General features: G+C 35.0%; 1 protein-coding gene across 1 annotated transcript; it reads left to right on the forward strand.

The window, feature by feature from the left end:
* Positions 1 to 2,197: 2,197 nt before the first annotated feature.
* On the forward strand, positions 2,198 to 21,078 carry LOC111508158 (prolactin-releasing peptide receptor-like). Its single transcript, XM_023163588.2, has 2 exons — positions 2,198 to 3,471; positions 20,951 to 21,078. The coding sequence occupies exon 1, from the start codon at positions 2,216 to 2,218 to the stop codon at positions 3,467 to 3,469; it is 1,254 nt and encodes a 417-aa protein (XP_023019356.1). The 5' UTR covers positions 2,198 to 2,215; the 3' UTR covers positions 3,470 to 3,471; positions 20,951 to 21,078.
* The last annotated feature ends 2,486 nt before the right edge of the window (positions 21,079 to 23,564 follow it).

Here is a 23,564-nt window from a genome sequence, read left to right on the forward strand (position 1 = left end):
CATTTTGAGCATTTCCATCAGTCCTGAGGGTTTCATCGTTCCACCTCGAATATTACGGAATATACGGGGGTGTTTCCATAAGAAGTGAGACACTTTATTTCACATAAGAAACCGTCACCTCGAAGAACATATCAAATCAAACTAAGATATATCTAGATGTGAAGAAACACCAAAGTAATATCCATAATAATTCAATATTTGGAAAGGCAATCTTGGATTTTCACCCTTACCAAAGATGTATGTCTAAGTTCCCATTACTTATTACAAAATACTTCAGGAACAAAAAGAAGCCATAAGTGTTATGATAGTGTTCGCGAGGAAATAAGCTTTGATTTATCAAAGCAATAAGTTTACGCATACCCAAGTGCAGATATCTGATTAAAAACAAATCCTCATTGTCCTGATTGAATACAGGAGCTGATGGCTTTTTCGGAACTGACACATTTCTTCTGCAAGTTTTTCAAGCTTGCTATTTTAACTATAGAAATTAGCTTGAAATTATTTCACAGCAGTAGTTCCTGATCACAATGCTCATTTGGAACTCAATACAATTCCGGATACTATTTAATGCTGAAGGGTCGTATTTTTTCATACTTTTTTTCATTAAAAAAATCCTGGGAAATTTAGGCATATCCGAGTAGAAACTCTACCTACTCCAGGTGAGAGTATTTTTCTTAATATTTATTGAAATATTAACAGAGCAATAGAATGAATTTCAAATTTGTTTTCACTCATATGAAAATTCATCACAAAAAAATCTCATCTTTCTTTTCTTAGAAGTGTTGAAGTCGCCGGAAAAACCTATTCTTCATTTTCGTTTATTGTTATCAAATGTTCGGTGGTCCAGTTTGTGATATGACCTGAAACCACCATAGTGAATGTTGAATTTTTTTATTGATCTGGAAATTCTGTATAAATTCAATGAATTCACACAATAAAAATGTAACAACTTTAAATAACTCTCACGAGTTCGACATAAAATGATATACATATTCTATACCACATACTTTTTTACCTATCTTGTAGTTTCCGGATATTTTAATATTTGATGTAAAAATACATTTCTAAGAATTTCTTCATTCCAACATATTTCTCATTTGTATACTTTTTTTTTCTCTCATGTCACTTCCGGTAAAAGGTTTACCTATACTGACCGATCGATATTCCAAATTCATCAATTTTTTCCTGCAGGTTATTTACAAAAACAATATACAGAATATTGATATTCAAAAATTGACCATGAGTCATTTTTCCCATGCGTAACTCATACATTCTCATTATTTCAACGAAATTGAATAAAAGTTACTTTCACATATTCTCTATATCTGAAATTCAAGATGTTTGTGGAAATAAATACGTTCAATTTTCAGCTCTATGTTGAGGAGAAATTCACTCGAATAAATGTAAGTTGGCTATGGATAATATCGTGTGAACATTGGAATATTCAATAACAATTCAGATCTGTCAAAATAGACGCTCAATTTTCATATTCAATTGCATTAACGAATTATACGCATCAATATGCATCAACGATTATTTCAATATGTTAATTTTTTTGATGATGTAACATTTGACCTGTGAAGAAAGAAAAAAAGCAAATCATTTCGAAATAAACTGTTCACAAAGATGTTTAGAAGTAACTTTCAGACTTCATCCTATAATGATTTATACATTTTCACTTTTTGAGCATTTTGACATTTTTGCTATATTTGATGTCTTTTATGTATTTCGGTAAAAACTGATTTCATGCCCAATAGAATTTAAAATTTCATTGATTGTTGGTAACTGAAAGTACGTCAGTATATCATAACTATTTCTTTCAATATTCCATTTCGAAATATACATTTGAGAAGAAATACCCTGTATAGCATAGTACATGAGTAAAAACTATTTCCATGAAATAGGTCTGAGTTATAAAAATTTTCGAAGAATATGTCCAGTAAAACCACGTTCAAACTTAACGACACAAAATTTGGCAGGAAAACAGTTTTTGAAATACAAAAATATATTCATCTCCCGAAGTAATAAATATGCGAACGGTTTAGTTACTTCACCAGTGTTTCAATGATATCGTATCGTTGAGAGTTGATTGTTCAAATTGATACTAATGAACTGTTTTTGTTCGCAGGTGTTAAAATTGGCGGATAGTCTGGGTACCACAAATCATTCAACGATGGCCGACTGCATGTAGTGTCCCAGAAAAACGACAATAGAAATGAACATGAGTTTCTCAAACAATACCACTGTGGAAAACATAATAAACGAGAATATAGTGCAAGTGGCTTTTTTCATGGTGTATACGACAATTTTTGTACTCGGAATTTTCGGCAACGTGTTAGTGTGCTACGTCGTCTTCAGGAACAGAGCCATGCAAACAGTGACTAACTTATTCATAACAAATTTAGCGTTATCGGATATACTGCTGTGTGTACTAGCTGTGCCCTTCACCCCTCTGTACACCTTTTTGGGAGAGTGGATTTTCGGTAGACTCATCTGTCATTTAGTGTCTTACGCTCAAGGGATCAGTGTCTATATTTCTACGCTTACTCTGACGTCAATTGCCATCGATAGATATTTTGTGATAATTTACCCTTTCCACCCGAGGATGAAACTGTCTACATGTATCATAATAATAGTTATAATCTGGATGTTTTCGATGCTGGTCACGTTGCCATATGGAGTATACGTCAAACTCAAAACCGAGTCCTACACTGACAAGTTTTTCTGCGAAGAAACCTGGCCTAGCGAAGATTGGAGAAAAACTTTTGGTGGTATCACCACAGCGATGCAGTTCCTCATCCCGTTTTTGATTATGGCTTTCTGCTACATCTGTGTATCGATAAAACTGAACGATCGAGCTAGGTCCAAGCCTGGTTCCAAAAATGCCCGAAAAGAAGAAGCAGATCGGGAAAGAAAGCGAAGAACTAACAGGATGCTGATAGCAATGGTCGCTGTTTTCTTGATATCATGGCTGCCCTTGAACTCTATAAATATCGTAAACGACTTTTACTTACAAATGCAAGACTGGGCATTTTACCACCTAACGTTTTTCATCACTCACGCAATAGCCATGTCCTCCACTTGCTACAACCCTTTCTTGTACGCTTGGCTGAATGAAAATTTCCGGAAGGAGTTCAAGCAGGTCCTTCCGTGTTTTGATGGATCTGCGGCCGGAAGATTGCCATCGGCGTGTCGGTTCGAGAACTGGAGATCGGAGCGGACTTGCAACGGGAACAACGAGACTGCACAGGAATCGCTGCTTCCCTCTTCCGGGATTCATCGAGCCGTTTCCATTAGAGAAAGGAAACCGACACCGCCGCCGCTGAAAACGGACAGTGTGGAAATGGAAAACATAATTGTACCGGCGGTTGGGGTTGTTTACGATTCCGCCTCGGATATTGTTCGACTCAAATTGATAACGGAAGAGGATCCGCCACCGTACGAAGCAGCGCATAAGGAAGATGAATAAGGGTGAGTTAACTTTGTTTGTCTAATTTAGGTGCTGGTATGTTTAATCTGGAAACTTCAACTGATATTGTCAAATGAATATACGATGAAGAAAATAGCTTTTGTATGATTTCTACTGGTATTTTTATATGTTACGATCGGTTTCAGTTTGTTAAATCATTTTCAAGTAAACTGGCATATTTTGACAAATAAATACTTGAATATATAATGATGCTTTTGATAACTGTCATACGTATTTGAAATAACAAAATTTTATCTGAATTATTAATACTAAAACAATAACTATTCAACAAAAAACAAACAATATATGAAAACATACCGTAGTGTATGTAATCAAAGATCCCTTCCTGAAATATTGGATAGATTGGTGAGTAACCAAACTAATTTCTATTATTAAGAGCATCTGATAGATAATCAACATGGATCCTGCCAGAAAAAATCTACTTCAACTAACTTGCTGGTGTTTGAAAAAAAAACATTAAAGGTTTTGGTTGAATTGTGGGTTTTGCCGTGGTCTTGTTTGGTTATAATCTCTAAACGTTTCGACTCTACCTGTAGCAGTCATCTTTAGCAATTCACTGTTGGTTTCAGTTGACACGTTAAGAAGAGTGTTCGACCATACCTCTGATGATGACTGCCGTAGTTCCAGTCGAAACGTTTGGAGAAGACCATGGCAAAATCCGGAAACCAACATTGACATTGTTTCTTATTTGGAAAAATAGTTTTTCATGTTTTCGGAAAGCTTTCCTGAATAACTCATGCTAGAGCAAGTTACTTGAAGCATCATCTAGTTCTAGTTCAATAAGATGTTATGGTGGAGCCAGTTTCAAAAATGAATGTTCAATTTTTGCCACTGTTTCGTTGTAAATTATTACGAATGGGTAATGAATCTGTCAATGAGGAAGTTTTCCTTACGTCAAGCTACCCCTCTCTTTCACCCTACCAAGTCATAGAAGGAATAGAATACTAAGTCAATCAGGCGATTATTCGTCTGTTCTTAATTCGAAATTGACCAATTTTGTGATAAAAACAATAAGTTCCTTGAACAAACCAACACAAAACCTGCTGCTTCCTTTTCAGTATTGAAATATCTAGGTTGAGGAAATGCAAATGGTCATAAATATTGTAACATTGTAGCCCCGGTGAGCGATTACCGGGTTATCCACAAACAGAGAAGGCTCTGAGAACGAATTTGTTTTCTGCGATACCCGCCTAACTTGGTTTCAAAATATTCGGTTTCAGAGCTCAAGCTCAGAGCTTTGGGGATGTATTGATGATCTAGGATTTGTGGTTGTTGAAAAGGATATTGTTAGTGTATGTGCTTCTCAGCTACAATGGTGGTGAGAATGAGAATTGTTAATTACATTTGAATTGAAGGGGTTTTATTTTTAGGAGTGATTAATTTTTGGGAAAGAAAGTTTTTGGCTTTCTACTACTCCATCTTGATACAAAAAAATGTGGGAATCTTCCAAAGAATGTTAATTACAGTTTCTTGAATTTGAGTATTATGAAGTTAGGGGTTGAATTATTGTGAGTCTGAAGTTTCTGGAAAATTGTAAGTTGGGGTGTGTTTTTGTATGAAGTTCATACCTTTCAAAGTTATTGGTCGCATAATTTTGAGTAAGGGTTTCATGACTTTGAGAGAACATTTTTGGAACAAATTAACTTCAGAAAACCAATAGAAAATTTTTAATTTTGTGTTGAACTCTTTGAACATATACTTGAACACGTCAGATCACAAGGTTTTGTGGTGAGAAAAAACTATTTGAATATTCAGATGAAAGAATCAAACAACTCAATTCCTCGATGAGATTTGTCAAAGAAATCGAAATATACCAAAGAATGTCAAAATAACATCTGCAGGGCATTTTGGTTACATTAATAATAACCTCACCACTACTATGATTGTGTCATGTTATGAAATATAAAATATACGTATATGTATTGAAATTTACTAAAGTACCTCATGATTCATGTAAGTTGAATATTTCATAATTTCGAACTATTATGGCAGTTATGATGTCAGAATTCGATTTTGGCGTGTCGAAAAATCATAGAACGATTCATTTTTCATGAATTTCAGTCAACCACTTGATAATAAAGTGCACTAAACAGCACAAAACGATAGCTTTTCCATTCAAATGCTACTATAAATTCCATCCAATTAAACGTATTCCGAGAAGGCTGCAAACGAAATCGTGACCTTCGTTAATTTTAAATCGGTTGCTCCCAACATATGATGTGAGCAGGTTTCGGAATATCAAGTGCGGAACAGGTTGATGCTAAATTAAATATTATTTTGAAATACAGCCAATAGCTATTGATTCTCTTGACACTGTACCACATTTATTATGAAAGAAACTAACACCTCGTATTATTTTTTTATTGTGAAATTCAAATCAAACTTATATACAAGACGAACATTACTACGGAAGGGCAGTAGGGCCACTCAAAATTTCAATTCAAGTCTCAAAATATTGAATTTTATTACCACTTCATTTTTAAAATTTACAGTTTTCAGTCGAAATAAAATTATGTGGCCTTTCTGCACTACATTACAGCTCAATGAATACTGAAATGGAGTATTTGGTATGATACAACGATATTGCTCATCAGCTATATTGATTGAAATAATAATTTTGAAAGAAGTGTCAACTCAAGCAACTTTATTTTTTTTTATCACGGAATAGAAAAATTTATATAAATTCATTGAACTTCCAAAATCAAATTTTCCATGGTTTTCAGTAATGGAAAGCTGTTGACAATTTATCTCGATAACTGGTGAATTTTGGGTATTGACGTCGCGTTCTTGAGGGTGTCAACCTATTCAAAATATTTTTTTTTATTTTAATTAAAATCAGTATCGTATCATCATCGGTGAAATGATTCAGTGCAATTTTACTATTAAAAATAAAGTGGTAAAACATTTTATTATAAAATACATATATATTTTTTTTTACTTTTTTCATTCTCTATGTGAAACAAATATAACCACCTCGTTTTGGTTTGTTTTTGCCGTGGTCTTCTTTGGTAACAATCTTCAAACGTTTCAACTGCAACTGTAGCAGTCATCTTCAGTAGCGTGGTCGAAGTACTCTTCTTGACTTATCGACTGAAACTGAAGCTCTCATTTCTGTCGTGTCATTTATAGTGCTGATTTTTCGCGCACTTCCTGTTATGGCGAATTGCTAGCCTTCCACCGGGAGGCTAGCAACGTCGAATAGACATTGCTAGCCTCTCTATCCAGAAACTATAGAAATACACAAACACCAAAACAACTTCAATAGAAAGAAAGAGAGAACAAATCTATCAAAGATCTGGCACACACCATTGAAAGGTGCCAAAACGAAGTCATATCACCCAAATCGCGCAGGAAGTATCTACACGCGAACCCGCTATTACAGAAAGTACGCGAAAAATCAGCACTATAAATGACATGGCAGAAATGAGAGCATCAGTTTTAATCGATACGTCTAGAACCATGCCACTGAAAATGACTGCCGCAGTAGCAGTTTGAAAGCTTGGAGATTGTAACCAAAGAAGACCGCGGCAAAACTACGAAACCAACCAAAACATTGACGCCAGCCGTGAAAGCCTACATTTCTATATAACCACTTTGATCATTAGCATGTTATTATTGAACATTCCATATGTGAAGAACCTACAAAATCATCTCTGACCTGAACTGCCCATTCAAAAACAGTAGATCTTTTTTTATCAATAACACTTTCTTGTTAGTTTTTCACTGAACAGTAGACAAAACTGGAACACGTGTTTCATTATACAATACCTTCCCTTGGCGTATTCATCACCTATGAGCACGTCTGAGGAAACCATTATTTTCGTAAATTGAAACGCGTATAGCAATTTTGTAATCTGTTTAGTGAAAACCCCACAATGAAGTTTTACTTGAAAAGGTTATGAATTTCCATTAAAATTAGTTGGTAGTACAGGTCAATCAGATATTCATCTCTGATGGAACTGAACTTTGCCTTTATTTTCAGTAAGTTGAGTAATCTTTTTTTATGGCTCATTGATTGTTGAAAATCATGAAGACAATTATTATTATCATCATCATCACTTGTGATATACTGTTTGGAACCTTTGGTGTAGTAATGAATATTAGTGGAGTTTTTTCCAACACCAAATCGTCATTTTTACACCTCGACACGTGTTTCGATCACCAAGTGATCATCTTCAAGAGAAAGATAAAACTGCTTCCTCTTGAAGATGATCACTTGGTGATCGAAACACGTGTCGAGGTGTAAAAATAACGATTTGGTGTTGGAAAAAACTCCAGTAATAATTCATCACTATTGACTAGCTGTCAATTCCAGCGCATAACTTAACAACAATCAATCGGGTTGACATTTCTCCATGAAAAAATCAGTCGAAACGTGTACTATGATTAATTCCTGGAATTGTTCAATTCCATCTAGTGCGTAATTGTGCTGATATAGAACTCAATTTTCCACCCTATGGTATTCCGTAATTGTTCAATTTGTACAGGAAACCACCGAGATTGACGCAATCGAACACGTTCCCTGAAGAAAACTTCGGGACGCCTATCAGCGTCAATGGCAGAAATGAGTAATCTGAGAAAAATGGAAATCGAAAACAGCTGACGTCGAGCCAGTCAGTATTTAATGGCAGATTTCATATTCATCGGGGATATACTTCTAGCTGAATGAGAAAAATATCCATCATCCTTTCATCAAGTTTTGTTCAATATCGCGCGAAGTATTGGATATCCTTTGTACGGTTTTCATTTTAATTTTTTTACAGAAAATTTATTATTCATGCCAGCTGTTTAAATCATATTTGATCTACAATTATCCAATGTGTATATTTTTTTCATATTTTTTCAGCATGATCAAATTTGTCTGTTTTCATGTCATAGTTTTTTTGGTAACTCCATTCTCAATGAATATTCATTCTAGTGTGTCGTTGAATCCAATGACGGATAGAGAATTTTGTACTGTATGAATTGAAGCTATTCAATTATTTTAAATCAAAATTTTTGTCAATTTCAATTTATTGCCTTACTTCAGCGTATTCTATGATATTGTTGAGAGCGACTTTCGGATAAATTGAAAGAAAGCTCTGTCAAAAACGTTCAAAAATCAACTATGCATTTGGCAAATGATATTGTGCCATGTTGGTTTGCGAAATTTCGTTCCGGAGATATTACAGTAATCCAGGTCTAGGATTTGAGGACCCTGGTAGAGACTGACTCATCACGAAAAGTACATGGGATGTCGGAAGATCGACAACAGGGGTTAGGTTAGGTGAGCTCTAAAGTGAGTGGGTCTCTCCGACCCTTCACCGCAACCCGCAAGGGTTTATTGTGGCATCTATTCTTACTCGGCCAAACAAACCCAGCTTCTTAACGAAGCCGATTAGTTTGTATGGTGAGTGGTCTTTCATGCCAGATGGTAAGAGTACGGCTCTGCCGAACCTCACTTGAGCGCAAACGTTTGCTAACCTGCTCCTGAGACAGATTCTCTGAACATCCATCTCCTCTGTAGACTCACTTCTGAACTAAATTTACAGGGAGATCTGTTGGAGTCGTAAACTCGACATTCATCTCCTTTGTAGACTCGCTCCTGAACTAAATTCACAGGGAGGTCAGTTGGAGTCGTAAACTCGACATCCATCTCCTCTGTAGACTAGTTCCTGAACTAAATTCACAGGGAGGCCCGTTGGAGTCGTAAACTCGACATCTATCTCCTCGGGAGACTCGCTCCTGAACCCAAATTCACAGGGAGGTCAGTTGGAGTCGTAAACTCGACATCCATCTCCTATGTAGACTATTTCCTGAACTTATTTCACAGGGAGGCCCGTTGGAGTTGTAACTTCGACATCCATCTCCTCTGGAGACTCGCTCCTGAAATAAATTTACAGGGAGGTTAGTTGGAGTCGTGAAATCGACATCCATCCTCTCTGGAGACCCGCTCCTGAATTAAATTTATAGGGAGGTCAGTTGGAGTCGTAAACTCGACCTACATCTCGCTCTTGAACTAGATTTACAGAGAGGTCCGTTGGAGTCGTAAACCTGACATCCATTTCCTCTGTAGACTCGCTCCTGAACTAAATTTACAGGGATGTCCGTTGGACTCGTAAACTCGACATCCATCTCCTCTGGAGACTCGCTGTTTTTTTTAAATCTGTTTTTCCGTTAATTAAATTGAATTAAATGAAATGAATTAAATTCACAGGAAGGTCAGTTGGAGTCGTAAACTCGACCTCCATCTACTCTGTAGACTCGCTCCTGAACAAAATTTACAGGGAGGTCAGTTGGAGTCGTAAACTCGACATCCCTCTCCTCTGTAGACTCGCTCCTGGATTAAATTTCACAGGAAGATCAGTTGGAGTCGTAAACTCGACATCCATCTCCTCTGTAGACTAGTTCCTAAACTAAATTCACAGGGAAGCCCGTTGGAGTCGTAAACTCGACATCCATCTCCTCTGGAGACTCGCCCCTGAATTAAATTTACAGGGAGGTTAGTTGGAGTCGTAAACTCGACAACCATTTCCTCTGTAGACTCGCTCCAGAACAAAATTTACAGGGAGGTCAGTTGGAGTCGTAAAATCGACATCCATCTCCTCTGGAGACCCGCTCCCGAATTAAATTTACAGGTAGGTCAGTTGGAGTCGTAAACTCAACCTCCACCTCCTCTGTAGACTCGCTCCTGAACTAGATTTACAGAGAGGTCCATTGAAGTCGTAAACTTGACATCCATCTCCTCTGTAGACTTGCTCCTGAACTAAATTCACAGGAAGGTCAGTTGGAGTCGTAAACGCGACCTCCATCTCTTCTGTAGACTCGCTCCTGAACTAAATTTACAGGGAGGTCAGTTGGAGTCGTAAACTCGACATCCATCTCCTCTGTAAACTCGCTCCTGGATTAAATTTCACAGGAAGATCAGTTGGAATCGTAAACTCGACATCCATCTCCTCTGTAGACTCGCTTCTGATCTAAGTTTACAGGGAGGTCAGTTGGAGTCATAAGCTCGACATCCATCTCCTCTATAGACTCAGCGTCAGAAAGAATTTTTAATTTTACTCTGTCCATAAAGGTCCCACGAGTAGCTAGGAAATGAAGTCAATTAGATATAGGAATAAAATACTTTGTCTAATTTCCACTTACCTAATGTATTGATATTGATACGACCAAGGTTTCGGTTTTTACACCATTCTCAAGTGTTCTAGCAGTACTCAATAATGTATTCCTATATCTAATAGAAGATGAATTTCCACCAAATAAATAAGTCATCAATATCACAAATTAGGAAAAGAAGATCACTCACGGCAGAGCCCTGCATTACCGTGACAAGGCGATGCTACGACGAGAGTGCGCCCGGTATCTCGAAGGTTCCGTAGAGACAGCTGATAGGCTCAGTGTCATTCATCCTCTCGGCACGGATACACACACCTTAGGCCATCGTTGAGATGCCATTCAGTTAGGTAATGAAAGAACCACAAGTAATTCTGTCATTTCCAGCGGGGCTACGTGGAAGCAGGCATCCGATGGCCGGTTTGCTCAACCCACACATCCCAAGCTAATGCACTCGCCGAAAACAGCATGCACAGTGGTTCGTGCAGTGGAAGATGAACAAGGAAAGCCAACTCGCCACAACAGGGGACGTTCAGAATAGTGGTTGGACAATGATGAGCCACCTAGGCATGTCTCAAAGGCGAAAACCCACAAATAAAATACTATGGTTACTATATGGTGGTCAGCGGTTTAGGTGATTCATTATAACTTTCTTCAACCAAGCCACACCATCACCGTAGAGTCCTACTGTGAGGAAATTGATGAACTTTACTAAAAAGGGCGTCATCATCCAGCACTGGTTGACAGAAGAAGTATGTACTTGGTCCACGACCATGCCTGTCCGCACCATTCACAAATCACCGTCCAAAAATTAAACAAAAACTTCGAGTTCTGCCTCAGCCATATTTCTCTCAAACTGAATAATTATTCACTGAGATATTAATGTTCAAAGTAGGCTCACAATTAGTCCTTCAAAATCCTACATTTCAGAAGTGTCATTTACAACCTTCAAAGAAGTTTCAGCTTTTAGGAAAGCTGCATTATCATCCCAAGAAAATACAACTTGAACTGTCATCGATCTGAAGTCTTGATGAAAATTGTTTGCTTTTTTTGATACAAAATAATCCAGCGTTTTATCTAAACATTGCTTACCTAACAACATTTGGGTCAGTTTTTTCTTCGATGGGACATATTGTTTTCCAAAATCTGAGCTTGTATCCCTGTTTTTGTTGGAAATCAGTATTCATCCTGGTTTTTTATCAATTTTATCATCACAAGTGATGGCTGAACTTGCTTAACGGAGCTTTGGAAATTATTGCGTAGCCATACTACGAGTATCGAAGTGGATGAAAAGTAGGCGTCTAGCCCCAGAAAAAACCGAAATATGTACGGCGCACCATCCTGGTTTACCGCAATACAAAGAAACTCGTCCGGATATTAACAGCAGTGCATAGAAAATTGAACATTGGAACGTCAAGCTCATATCCTAGCATGCGTTATAGTGGGGGTTTCACCGATAAATTCAGATTATGGAAGGCTACAGTGGTCTAGGAATAATTGCAGCCAAGGAAAACCTCATGCGTAGGTGGCAACTGAAATGGGATAGTGGTATCTATGGAAGATGGACGCACCGACTCATTCCCAACGTAGAGAGCTCGGTTAACCGACCCTTTGGAGAAGTAGATCACTACCTTACTCAAGCACTTTCTGGACACGGTTCCTTCGGTAAATATTTGTACGACAGAAGAAGATTCGAGTCTGCATCCTGCACTCGATGTCAAATAGATAATAATACGAAGCTCACGCTTTTTGCATGCCCAAGATGGACAGAAATGCGTGCGGAATATCAGCGAGAACCGTGAAGAATATTTAGCCCTGAGCATATAATGGAAGATCTCAAAGGAGAAGAAACCTCATAAAACCGTATAATCAAAGCAATAAGAAAAATTATCAAGACTAAAAAAAGGGAATGTAGAAATTGAAGTATCTAGTTAATATTTTTTTTTTTGTTTTTTTTTGTTGGCTATATCACTTCAATAAAGCGTCTATAAAGATTTCCACTCCCCCTCAAAAAAAAGATAGTTAGATAGATTTATTTAACTACTATACATAATGTTTGAAGCAGGTCATATAAATAAACAGTCTAATTCTAACACTAGGTTGTGAACATCTTCACATAGTTATGGGTAAAAAACCAATGAGACATTGAAAAACAAAATGTGAAATAATAATAAGTATAGCACAAATAAATCATTTCACAAAAAGGCTAACAATATCGTTAACCTGCGACAAGAATTATGTATTCAACACCAAAATTAACAACTAACATTCCGTTCTTATATGTTATTATTATTATTTACAGTTATAATAATATAAAAAAAATCATACGTCTTCAAGAATCACACATCTTGGTTAGGTGCTTCAGTTTCCACGGTGCATTCGAGCCAAGGTTCAACATATGATGTGGCAATAAATAAACAAAAATTTTGTAAAATATTTTTGTCTTTTACACTCATTCTGAGTTGTGATTGAAAAAAACACATTTTCAATTTCACATAAATATTTGGCCTATAAATTTTAAACTCCGTGGAGCCCTATTAATATGTATACTTCATATGATCCTGCGATAGAAGTTCATAGAAATTTATTAATTTGTTAATTATGAAATTTTATAACTATTGCAAAGTGAAATATCTAAAAATTGTTGATAAAATTTCATTTTCAATTGATATTTGGCTATGTCTGTTTCCACATTGAACAATGGCAGTTATTAACATAGGATATGAATTTTTCACGTAATTTGTTTATTGAATTGTTTTAAACGAATAGAGAAATTCAATATTTTTGAAAAAATCTTTTTGCTATTTTGTTGTCTAGAGATAATTATGTTAAAAAAAAATCTGATTTTAATTTTTAATTATTTAAAATCGATTTTTTTATATTTCGATCGTTTAAATTATTAATTAAGAAATAATTTTGCTTTTAAAAATCATAATTTACACTTTTAAATAGTTTGTCAAAAAATATTTTTTTATTCATTATTCAATTGTTTATTAGTTCAACAATTTGTTACAAACAAATATTGACCAACGTTATATTTTTTTTCTGAAACAGAAAAAAGTTATAAAAAAATGCCATAATTTTTTTTTATTTATTATAATACTTTGTAATATCAATCAATCAATAATTTCATGTCACTTTTTTATATATAGCTGTTTTTATTATTTTTTTCTGCTTCAGAAAAAACATATAACGTTGGTCAATATTTGTTGATAACAAATTGTTAAACTATTAAACAATTGAATAATAGATAAAAAAAATTTTTGCCAATCTATTTGAAAGTGTAAATTATGATTTTCAAAAGCAAAATCATTTCTTAACTGATTATTTAAAAAATCGAAATATAAAAAAATCGACTTCAAGCAATTGAGAATTTCAATCAGGAATTTTTTTTTCAAAATCATAATTATCTCTAGACAACAAAATAGCAAAAAAATTCAAAAATATTGAATTTCCCAACCAGCAAAGTTGTTTTATAATTCCATGGTGTTGCAACAGTTTTATTTTATTAGTATTTAATAATTATTTCCAAAATGCTAATTGATTGTATTAGGTGATCGGTGAACACAATACAGTTGTAGCATCAATTTTTGGCCGTGAGAGTTGGTTAAACGTAGATAAAATGAGTCAAATCCAGCTGGTCAAATATTGAAGCTAATTAAAAGATATATTCTGACAACAAAAAAATCACCCGTCATTTCCTCTAAACGCACGATAATTTAAATATCAACAATATTTCATCGGCGTTCATATAGGTTATGTCTAATATTCACCATGTATTTAGCATTAGACAACGGATATTTATCATAAAAAAGGTGATATATGATGAATATAAGTAATAAGTATTAGGAATCATACTTTCAAAGGTAAGACCTCGTTAGTCCTTAGCTCGCACAAGTTTCTCAACTTCTGAGAGTTGTCGTTCGTATGGGGGCGACAGCTGATTAAGGGAAAAACAGATTTTTTCAAGACAGAATTTATATTATAACAGTCAACAAAGTGTCGTTTACTAGCAAAAATGTTGCCAACTAACTTATAAACAATCACAATAGTTGTGTACCGACAACAGAGCTACAGCGAAGCAGAAAGGCATACAAATATTGACAGGGCCGTATCCTTAGTATTCTGTGTAAAACAAAAACATCAAAATAACGGGGTGCTTAGTTGTGCTTTGAAAAAATATTTCATGTAGAAATGAGTTGTTAGGGTTGGATGGGAGTTCAGTTTTAGCAGCTGAACCATACAAGGTGATTCACGGCATTTCATCCATTTGAGAGTCTCTAGGTTTCCGATAATTTTGTGATTTGAGCGTAAGCGTTCGCATTCGAATTCGATTGTATAGGTTCGCTACCCGCTTTCTATAATGAATTCGTGACGTGTTGGTATCCATAGGTATTTGTTAGTGTAAATGCCTTTGATGTTAGGATGTTGACTAATTGACGTATGATAAATTTTTGCAGCGAGTTCGAATACTCTATTTGTAACAAAAATAATTTTTATAATATTTTGTTTAGTAAAAGAAGGGATAATGGTTGGTTTGGGTTAGTTTGGTTTTCAGAAAATCCATCTATTGAAAAAATACGGTCGGAAATCTTGGCAGTGGATGTAGAAAGCTTTGGTGTTGGGAGAAAACTCCAGTAATATGAGGTAACACTCTTGCAAAATACTTCCATACTTTTAATACATCGTAGCTTTCGGCCAAAAAAATATTGAAAACTCATTTTTATAAATTATAATCCATTGATACATTTTGTCAAAAACTAATAATCAGTTTTCATTGTTACTGTATTCAATTCTAATTAATCCTTGATTTTGGACACTATGATATGCATATATATGTGTATTATAAGTTATAATTTCAATTTGATAATAATTCCATTGTGTGGATACTGTAGTGGATTTTTTTATTTGTATCCCGAATATATAAATAAAAATAAATAATAACTCAATGGCGGCCATTTTGAACATTTATTGGGGGGTATATTATAGTTTTAGATTAAGTTCGAGGTGCTTCAAATAGACGAAGAAATGACTTGCTGTTCCATTAAAAAAAAAAATTTGGAGCTTTGAGTCGCCCTGTATATTGGAAATACTAAAAAAAACACTTCAAACTATGTCACCTAACCTAGTGCTTACATTTTTTTTGCGTAAAACAGGTTAAGATTATTATAATGGTTAAAACCCTTCGTTTAGCCTTTATAATTGATGAAAGAAACTTTTTAGTCAAAACATCCCGACAAATAATATTTATCCAAACTATATGTGAGAAATCCTTTATTCATACAAGCACTTTTGTAGAAACCTACAGCTTTGAAAGTAGTCTGACTCTGCCGCAAACCATCACTCCCAGAACTAAGTGTTTCTTAACAGTTTCTTAGGGGTAACATAGTAGCTAAAATACGTTGAAATGCTGGGTACTGATAAAAATTTATTTTATAGAACGACGCCATTTTAAGTGATAGCGATCCGGGATACTGAAATTAGATGAGTTGGAAATATGAAATACCGCATATATACTGATATTCACAGCTGAAAAGTACATAAATATTATAACATTATATTATTTAGAATAGAGTGAGTTAAGTTTGCGATTAGAAAATCAATACGTCGACAGAGTTAATTTTTGTATAATTATAGTTTTACCGAAAACATTTATAATTGAGTGGCGCGCTTAAATTTTGCTAAATAGGCTATATATTTGTCAATAAAATTACATTTGCAGTGATATTATCAATCTTCGAAACACAAACAATGTCTTTAATAGTTTTATGAGTGCAAAAGTGAAATTTTAAAATGGCTTCAACCTTTCTATTTGTTAGTTTTCAGTTGGTGACATATCTATCATATTTTCCTAGTATCCAATACATAATTACTTCTTGCATCTTCAAGAAAATATTCTTAACACTTTTTTATTTCATTTTTATCGTTTTCGGCTGTATTATTTTATAAGAATCGCTTAAATATGTTGCAGTAAGGGAAGCCTTCACAAAACAACATTTTAAGAGTGTTAGACAAATTTTATAGTTACTGCCAAAATGTTTATAAAACTATGTTGTAGTGTTTGTAAAAGGCCTCACAAAATATCGATAATAATTATAGTGTTTTATAAAACGGTGCCAATTTCCTATTCATAGCAGTTTTATAAACACATTGAAAACATTTCTGGGAGGAATGCAGCTTTATGATTTGTTTCTCCGAAACGTTTTCGCAACTATTATAAAATACGAAATTGCTAGTTGGGGTACTACTAGGTATTGGTCCATCATCATTATTCATAATATTATTATGTTCACTTATTTCTACACTCTCATAGGCATCTAGATGTCTGTTGTAGTTAACTTGTCTAAGTAATCTTAAGGAACTGAAGTGTATGGAATGGTTCCGTCGCAAAATATGATGGGCGACTGCTGATTTTTCAGGTCTTTCATATCTCAAGTTTGCTAAGTGTTCCTTATATCTTATTTTGACAGATCTTTTTGTCTGTCCATAATATTTTGCATCGCAGTCCTTACATATAATTTCGTAAATTCCAGACTTTTCCGAATTCTCAACTTTGTCTTTTGGACTTCCTAAAAAGCTCTGTAGTGTATGACTTGTTTCAAAAACCACCTTCATACCTAGTTCCTTGAAAATATTTCCAAAGTTCTTCGAGTGTTGGTGGTATGGAACTGAGATATATTTATCTCCTTCCTCCAATCGTCTTTGCCTTGTCCTTTTTTCTTCAACGCCACCTAAGCATCCCAGTCGACCTGGACCGGTTCATTTCTTCACAATAACCGTGCCTTTCTCAAGTTCAAGTGCAAATCGAATAAGTTATCAAAATCGATTTCTGCTTATGCTGTTGGCGATACAACTGCCGCAATAGATTTTCAATTATTGGGACACACTTGCAGACCGGTTTCTGGCTGTTTGCCCACTCGTTAGTGCAAGGTAGTGTCTATCATCAACACACAGCCTAGTTCGAGGACTGATACTCTGAAGGAATTCGATTTTCAATTATTGGAAATCATCGACTTTATGTTGATGATAGACACTACCTTGCACTGACGAGTGGTTAAACAGCCCTATATAATCCAACGCCCTTCGTGGTATTAGCCAGGGGATTAGTTGTTTTGTGATAGGTGTCAGTCCATTGACCTACAGAGTAGGGAGTTGGGACTGGCCTGAACAAATTGTTCCTTTAGATGATTTGAATTTTTTGTAGTTCTCCCCAAACATGATATTCGAGTAAATCAATAAATTTCTCAACGCACTCAGGAGATGTTTTTATGTTAATTTCCTCTATTCATTGCAGTTTCGTTATTGGAAATGGGTAAATGTTCACATGTTCTTAGTTACGGAAAATTATGAGCAGAAGTCGACTCTGAAGTCAAAACACGTTCGGAAATTCTAAACCCACATACAGGTTGAAAGAAGGTTCTGATCTAACCTTTTCTTTGCATCAAAAAACATCAGAATACACATGATTTTATTAACCACGTCACCTTCACATTTTGTTCTGGTTGATTTGAAATTTTTCTCTCGCAAAGTTACCTTCTTCCATAAGTATATATCATTTGTCAGAACAGTTTTTTTACTTTACTTTATTTGCTTGTTGTTACGTTGATTTATTTGTGTGTGGTTTATAGAGTTTGTTGTAGTTCATGAAATTTATATATTTATAAATCAAAGCTTCTTGTCTAATGCAGAGAAGTATGAGGAGCAGCAAATTCATTTTCTTTCTGAATATAACGTTGAAAAACAATTGAATCATCCAAAACTTCATTTGATTTTGTAAATTTCAGCAGGACAGAAAGATTATCATTCTTAATGTATATGAAGTTCTCATGTACTAAAATCCTACTACTCTGGTGTTCGCAATTGACGGGAATTTCAAAATCATCGATATATACATTGAAGAATGAGGGAAAGATGGTGTCAAATAACCAAAACTACGTTTAAAAGGAAATTTTTAAAAAAAATATGCATTTTGATGGAAAAAACATACTTGCATTCCAATTCTAAAAAACCTCCAAAGAATTGAATTTTGCTGAAAAACACAAAACAGGAAATCACTACAAATAAATAATCATGAAGTTATTTGCTAAAGGAGATATTGTCTTCGGCAAATAAGAGAATTTCGACGTGAGAATAAAAAGATTTATTATCTGCACGAAACTTGGCTTAACGAAGAGAAGAGAAAAAGGACTGATTATTACCCACAATGGAAGTGTTGATGTTTTTTTTTGAGGGCGGTTTATTGATGTATGAGTCGAAGTATTCTCCTAATTACCATGAAGACATTAACTGAGTTGTGTTTGAAGAATATTTTGAGAAATATTTATACCTCATTTCACCTAACTATGTGATTGTGATGGATAATGCAAATTATCATTAGAGAAAAGTTGAAAGAATGCAACTGATCATCAGGCGGTGAGACCAGTTAAAAAAATTATTTTGAATAGAAATTCATTATACATTTTTATTTTGGTAACATAGGGGGTGTAAGTAAGTACGTTAAAATATTCAAGTGACGTATTCCTGAGACAATTTTAAGAAAAAAAATTTATATGAACTTGTGTCCGAAAATGCTTCGTTTCGAATATACGGGGTGTTGAAATTGAATTTTTCTGTTCGCATTTTGAAAATAATTTTTCCAAAAATAAGTTATTTGCACGAAATTCAGTACCCGTTTTTTTTGACGTGGGAAATCAAATTTTCGTATTAATTTTCGTGTAACATCTAGAGGGCTCTGCGTACGCTGTCATTATTCATTTCAAATTGCCCTAAAATTTTTGTGAGTAAACTTTTGGTACTTTTCTTGAAAAAATCTAATTCCCACACCTTTTCCGAGTAAAAAAGGTACACCTCCTCAACAACGCTGGAGGTGATCGTTTTCGAGATATTTACAATTTTCTATATCGATGCATATTATTTAGCTCCTAGGGCGTTAAGTGAAGTTGCTGAGAACATTATAAAAACTAAGTATGTGGTGGATCTCGTCAAAATGAACAACTTTTCCCATAAAATGTTTAACGAAGAATGATTCGTTTTCGAAATACAGATTGTTGAAATTTTCCAATACATGGTAGGTTTTTGTCATAAGTTTTCTACAATTTTAGTTATTTTCTTCAAACTTTATACGCAGTATACCCTTACAGACTTCTTCCGAACTGATCATTATCGAACTGCTTATTCAATCCAAAATAAAAAAGTTTGTCAGGAGTTTGTGAAAAAACATTTCGGAGAAGTACTATGTTATTTATTAGGAAAATAAACATAAAAATTGAACGAAACACCTATTACAACAACTGTTTCTGCTCTCCTCATCAAAGAATTCCGCACCCGTTGAAAAATGCCCGGAGTGTTTTTCATCGTTCCGCAGCAAGCTATGATGCGATCCCTCAACATTCCCTCATTTCCAATAGGGCTAACATAAACTAGTGATTTTAGGTGTCTCCAAAAGAAAAAATCGACGGGATTGTGGTCCGGTGACCTCGGGGGCCAATGCTCAGTGCCTCCTCTTTCTATCGATACGTGGTTGGAAATCACTTAGCGTAAGTGCCTGGACACGTTGAATATGATAAGGATATAATTGCTGTTCCTTCAAAATTATGTAAATTGTCATCTGTTCAAAATCTGTTTAAAATCTGTTTTTCCATTAATCAGCTGTCGCCCCCATACGAACGACAACTCTCAAAAGTTGAGAACTTGTGCGAGCTAAGGACTAACGAGGTCTTACCTTTTAACGTGTGATTCCTAACATGGTTGCAGAATTGATGGATCACTCCATATGGCTCACCGGACCCTCATGGATTGGTCGTCCAGAGGACGATGCCTGATTTTTCGGAAAACGGGTTTAGATTTCGCGCAACAAGGAAAAGTTAGAAACTTTTATTGTTGAAAGTGCAGACGTTTACGATCCTTTTTTTTAATATAATGCAGAGGATTTCTTCTTTTTCAAAAATTTTTCGGATTACTGTTTTTGTTCTACGTGTCTGTAAAATACTTGCAGAAAGAAAAGTTTTAATTTTAGCAAGGGAAATACAAAAGGCAGAAATACTTTTTGTCAAACTAGTACGAAACAGACATTTTAAGTCTGATTTGATGGTATTGAATGAAAATAAAAAATGCATTTCTAATTTAAAGAGGTTAAACCCTTTTGTGCAAGATGGATTGCTTAGGGTCGAGGGTCGAATTGGGAATTCTAACTTGGGATTCTCTAAAAGACATCATTATATATTACCGGCTAAAGATGTTATTACAGAAAGACTGGTGGATTTTTATCATGAAATATATTTACATACGGGTACGCCAAAAATATTGGATTTATGGCGGAAGAAATCTGATCAAAAGTTGTGTTCATAAGTGTAATATTTGTTTTAGGTTGAAACCTGAAATTTTAGAGCCATTGATGGCTAGTTCACCGTCAGTACGGGTACACGAAGCCAAAGCTTTCACTAACACTGGGGTGGACTATTTTGGGATGGTTAAAATTTCTTTCGGTAAGCTGAAAAATGCTTTAATATATAAGGAGATCAAGTACTAACCTACGAAGAATTTTCAACATTGTTCACGGAAATTGAAGCACTTTCAAATTCACGACCTTTGTGTCAGTTATCAGCAGATCCAACTGCTCCAGAGGCTTTAATTCCCGCACATTTTTTGACATTTTTGACCGACAACGCACCTCCATTGCATTGACCGTTAGCCGTAGTTATCGCGATTCACCCGGGTAACGACGGGGTTTTGCGTAACGTAATTTTAAGAACGAGCAAAGGCATTTTTACGCGACCGGTGGTAAAGTTGTGTCCACCGCCCTCACAGTAAAAAGCCTGTTCATTCAATGGGAATTTAATTAGAAATTTCTTTTTCTCCAGATTGTCTAGAAATGGGTTTGATCTAGAGGGTAGATCTAAATGGTATCCATAATTTATTATTTATGGTTATTCAAGCACCTGAGTGTTATTCAAACCTCTATTTATTCCACTGAAAAAATAGCGAATGAAACAACAACACAATCAGCTACTACCCCATTGAAAATTGAGGCAAAACCGAACTCAAACAAGAGATAGTGGCACTCGGAGATACAAGTACACCGACATAATCAAACCGTTGTTTCCTACAGTAGGAAATTATTTTAAAACTGGTACTGGGTTTTTTCTACCTACAACACCTCTTACTACTACTACGATGACATAATGTCTACCCAAAACGTCACTTCTTGCAATGACATTGAATACGAAACCCATTGAATACATTTATTGGGACGATCCCAATGAGCATGCGAACATCACAAATTATTAATAGCCTCTCGAGATGCAGGAAATACTTCACACAACAACGAAATCATTGCCATTTTAAATGAACTCAAAAAAGAAAAAATAATTCAATAAGATACATTACGTTCCCCAATACATTATCATTTTCAAAATAGTTATCGATAAGTTTGAACGTGGCGAGAGCAACAGAAAGCGAAAATTGCCAACACCCTCTGGAGGATGTTTATTGCGTTACACATCATATGGTAATATTCATTTTGGTAATGTGAAATTGTGTAATGTGAAGAGCCCCACCACTGATTATGATGTTGCTAATAAAAGATACGTGGATGGAACCGATAAAGACCTTGCTTCATTTATATATCAGCTAGCTAAGCAACACGAAAAAGAAATAACCCAAGTAGATGGGAAACTGACACAGTTTTCAAGGTGACATCTCCAAACAAATCATCGAAATAAATTCGGATATAGCCAAGGTACAATCTACTATCCAGGAGATCAACAAGATGCAAAATATAGTTTATTTATTACCGTAATAAAAGAGCATGTTCACACATCTTCAACATCAGTCGTCATGGCTTCCAAAGACAAGATTCAACTTGTCAACGAACTACATGAACCAATAAAAAAAATATCCTCGACGCCGTACAGTTATCAAAGGAATAGATGACTTATGGTAGATGGACTTGGCTGAGATGAGATCGTTCGCTCACCAAAATCGAAATGTCAAACTGATTCTAGTCGTCATAGAATGTTTATCGAAATTTCTGTGGACTCGACCACTGAAATCTAATATGGGGAAGAAAATTACCAAAACGTTTGCAGATATCTTGACATATACGAATCGTTGGCCAAAAAATTCACAAACCGATCAAGAGAAAGAATTTTACAACAATAAATTTCAAACTTTGATGAAAAAACATGGAATAAATCACTACAATACGTACAGCATCACTAAGGCGTACTATTAGAAAGTACTATTAGAACGTTGAAAGAGAGACTTTTCAAATAATTCAGTATGAATGACACTTACAAATGGTTGAATGTCTTGCCTGAAATCACAAAATCCTACAATGATACGCGACACTCAAAGACGGGCATACAACCCTCGAAAATCACCAAAACCAACGAAAAACAAATTGTGGAAAAAAACTTGATCTGAAAAAAGCTGGATCGAGAACATTCAAAGTCGGTGTTGTGCGAATCAGTAAAGCGAAACACGTTTTCGAAAAATGATATACGCTCCGGTTGGCGCAACGCGTGTCGAAAAACAACATTTTTGTTAGTCCTTACCTCGCACAAGTTTCGATTTCTGGGGATTGGCATTCATAGCAAACCGACAGCTAGTTGACGAAAATACGGATTTCAAAAGATTTTGTCACAACCAAACCTGTAGAACCATTTTTTTCAATGCAGGTAAGCTCATTTCAAATAATTTTTGCATAACGTGTTGAGGCTTCATTACATTGCAGCAAAAATTTTTGATATATAGATAGATAGATAGATTTCAATGTGAACAATTGATATAAGTCAAGTCATGAAAATGATTACATTAACAATGCAAATGTCAGTTAATATTAATATAAATAAAAGCATGTGGTATAGGTGAATACAATAAGTATATTGAAATGACAGGAACAAATAAGTAAATATCACAGATAAAGATTGATGAGTAAAATGCAATACTGAAGTTACTAGGAAGCTTAAATTTGATACAG

The sequence above is a fragment of the Leptinotarsa decemlineata genome, unplaced genomic scaffold, assembly GCF_025532065.1.
Source record: "Leptinotarsa decemlineata unplaced genomic scaffold, Ldec_3_MD MMD2_tig00003736_RagTag_RagTag, whole genome shotgun sequence".
In the NCBI taxonomy this organism is placed as follows: Eukaryota; Metazoa; Arthropoda; class Insecta; order Coleoptera; family Chrysomelidae; genus Leptinotarsa; species Leptinotarsa decemlineata.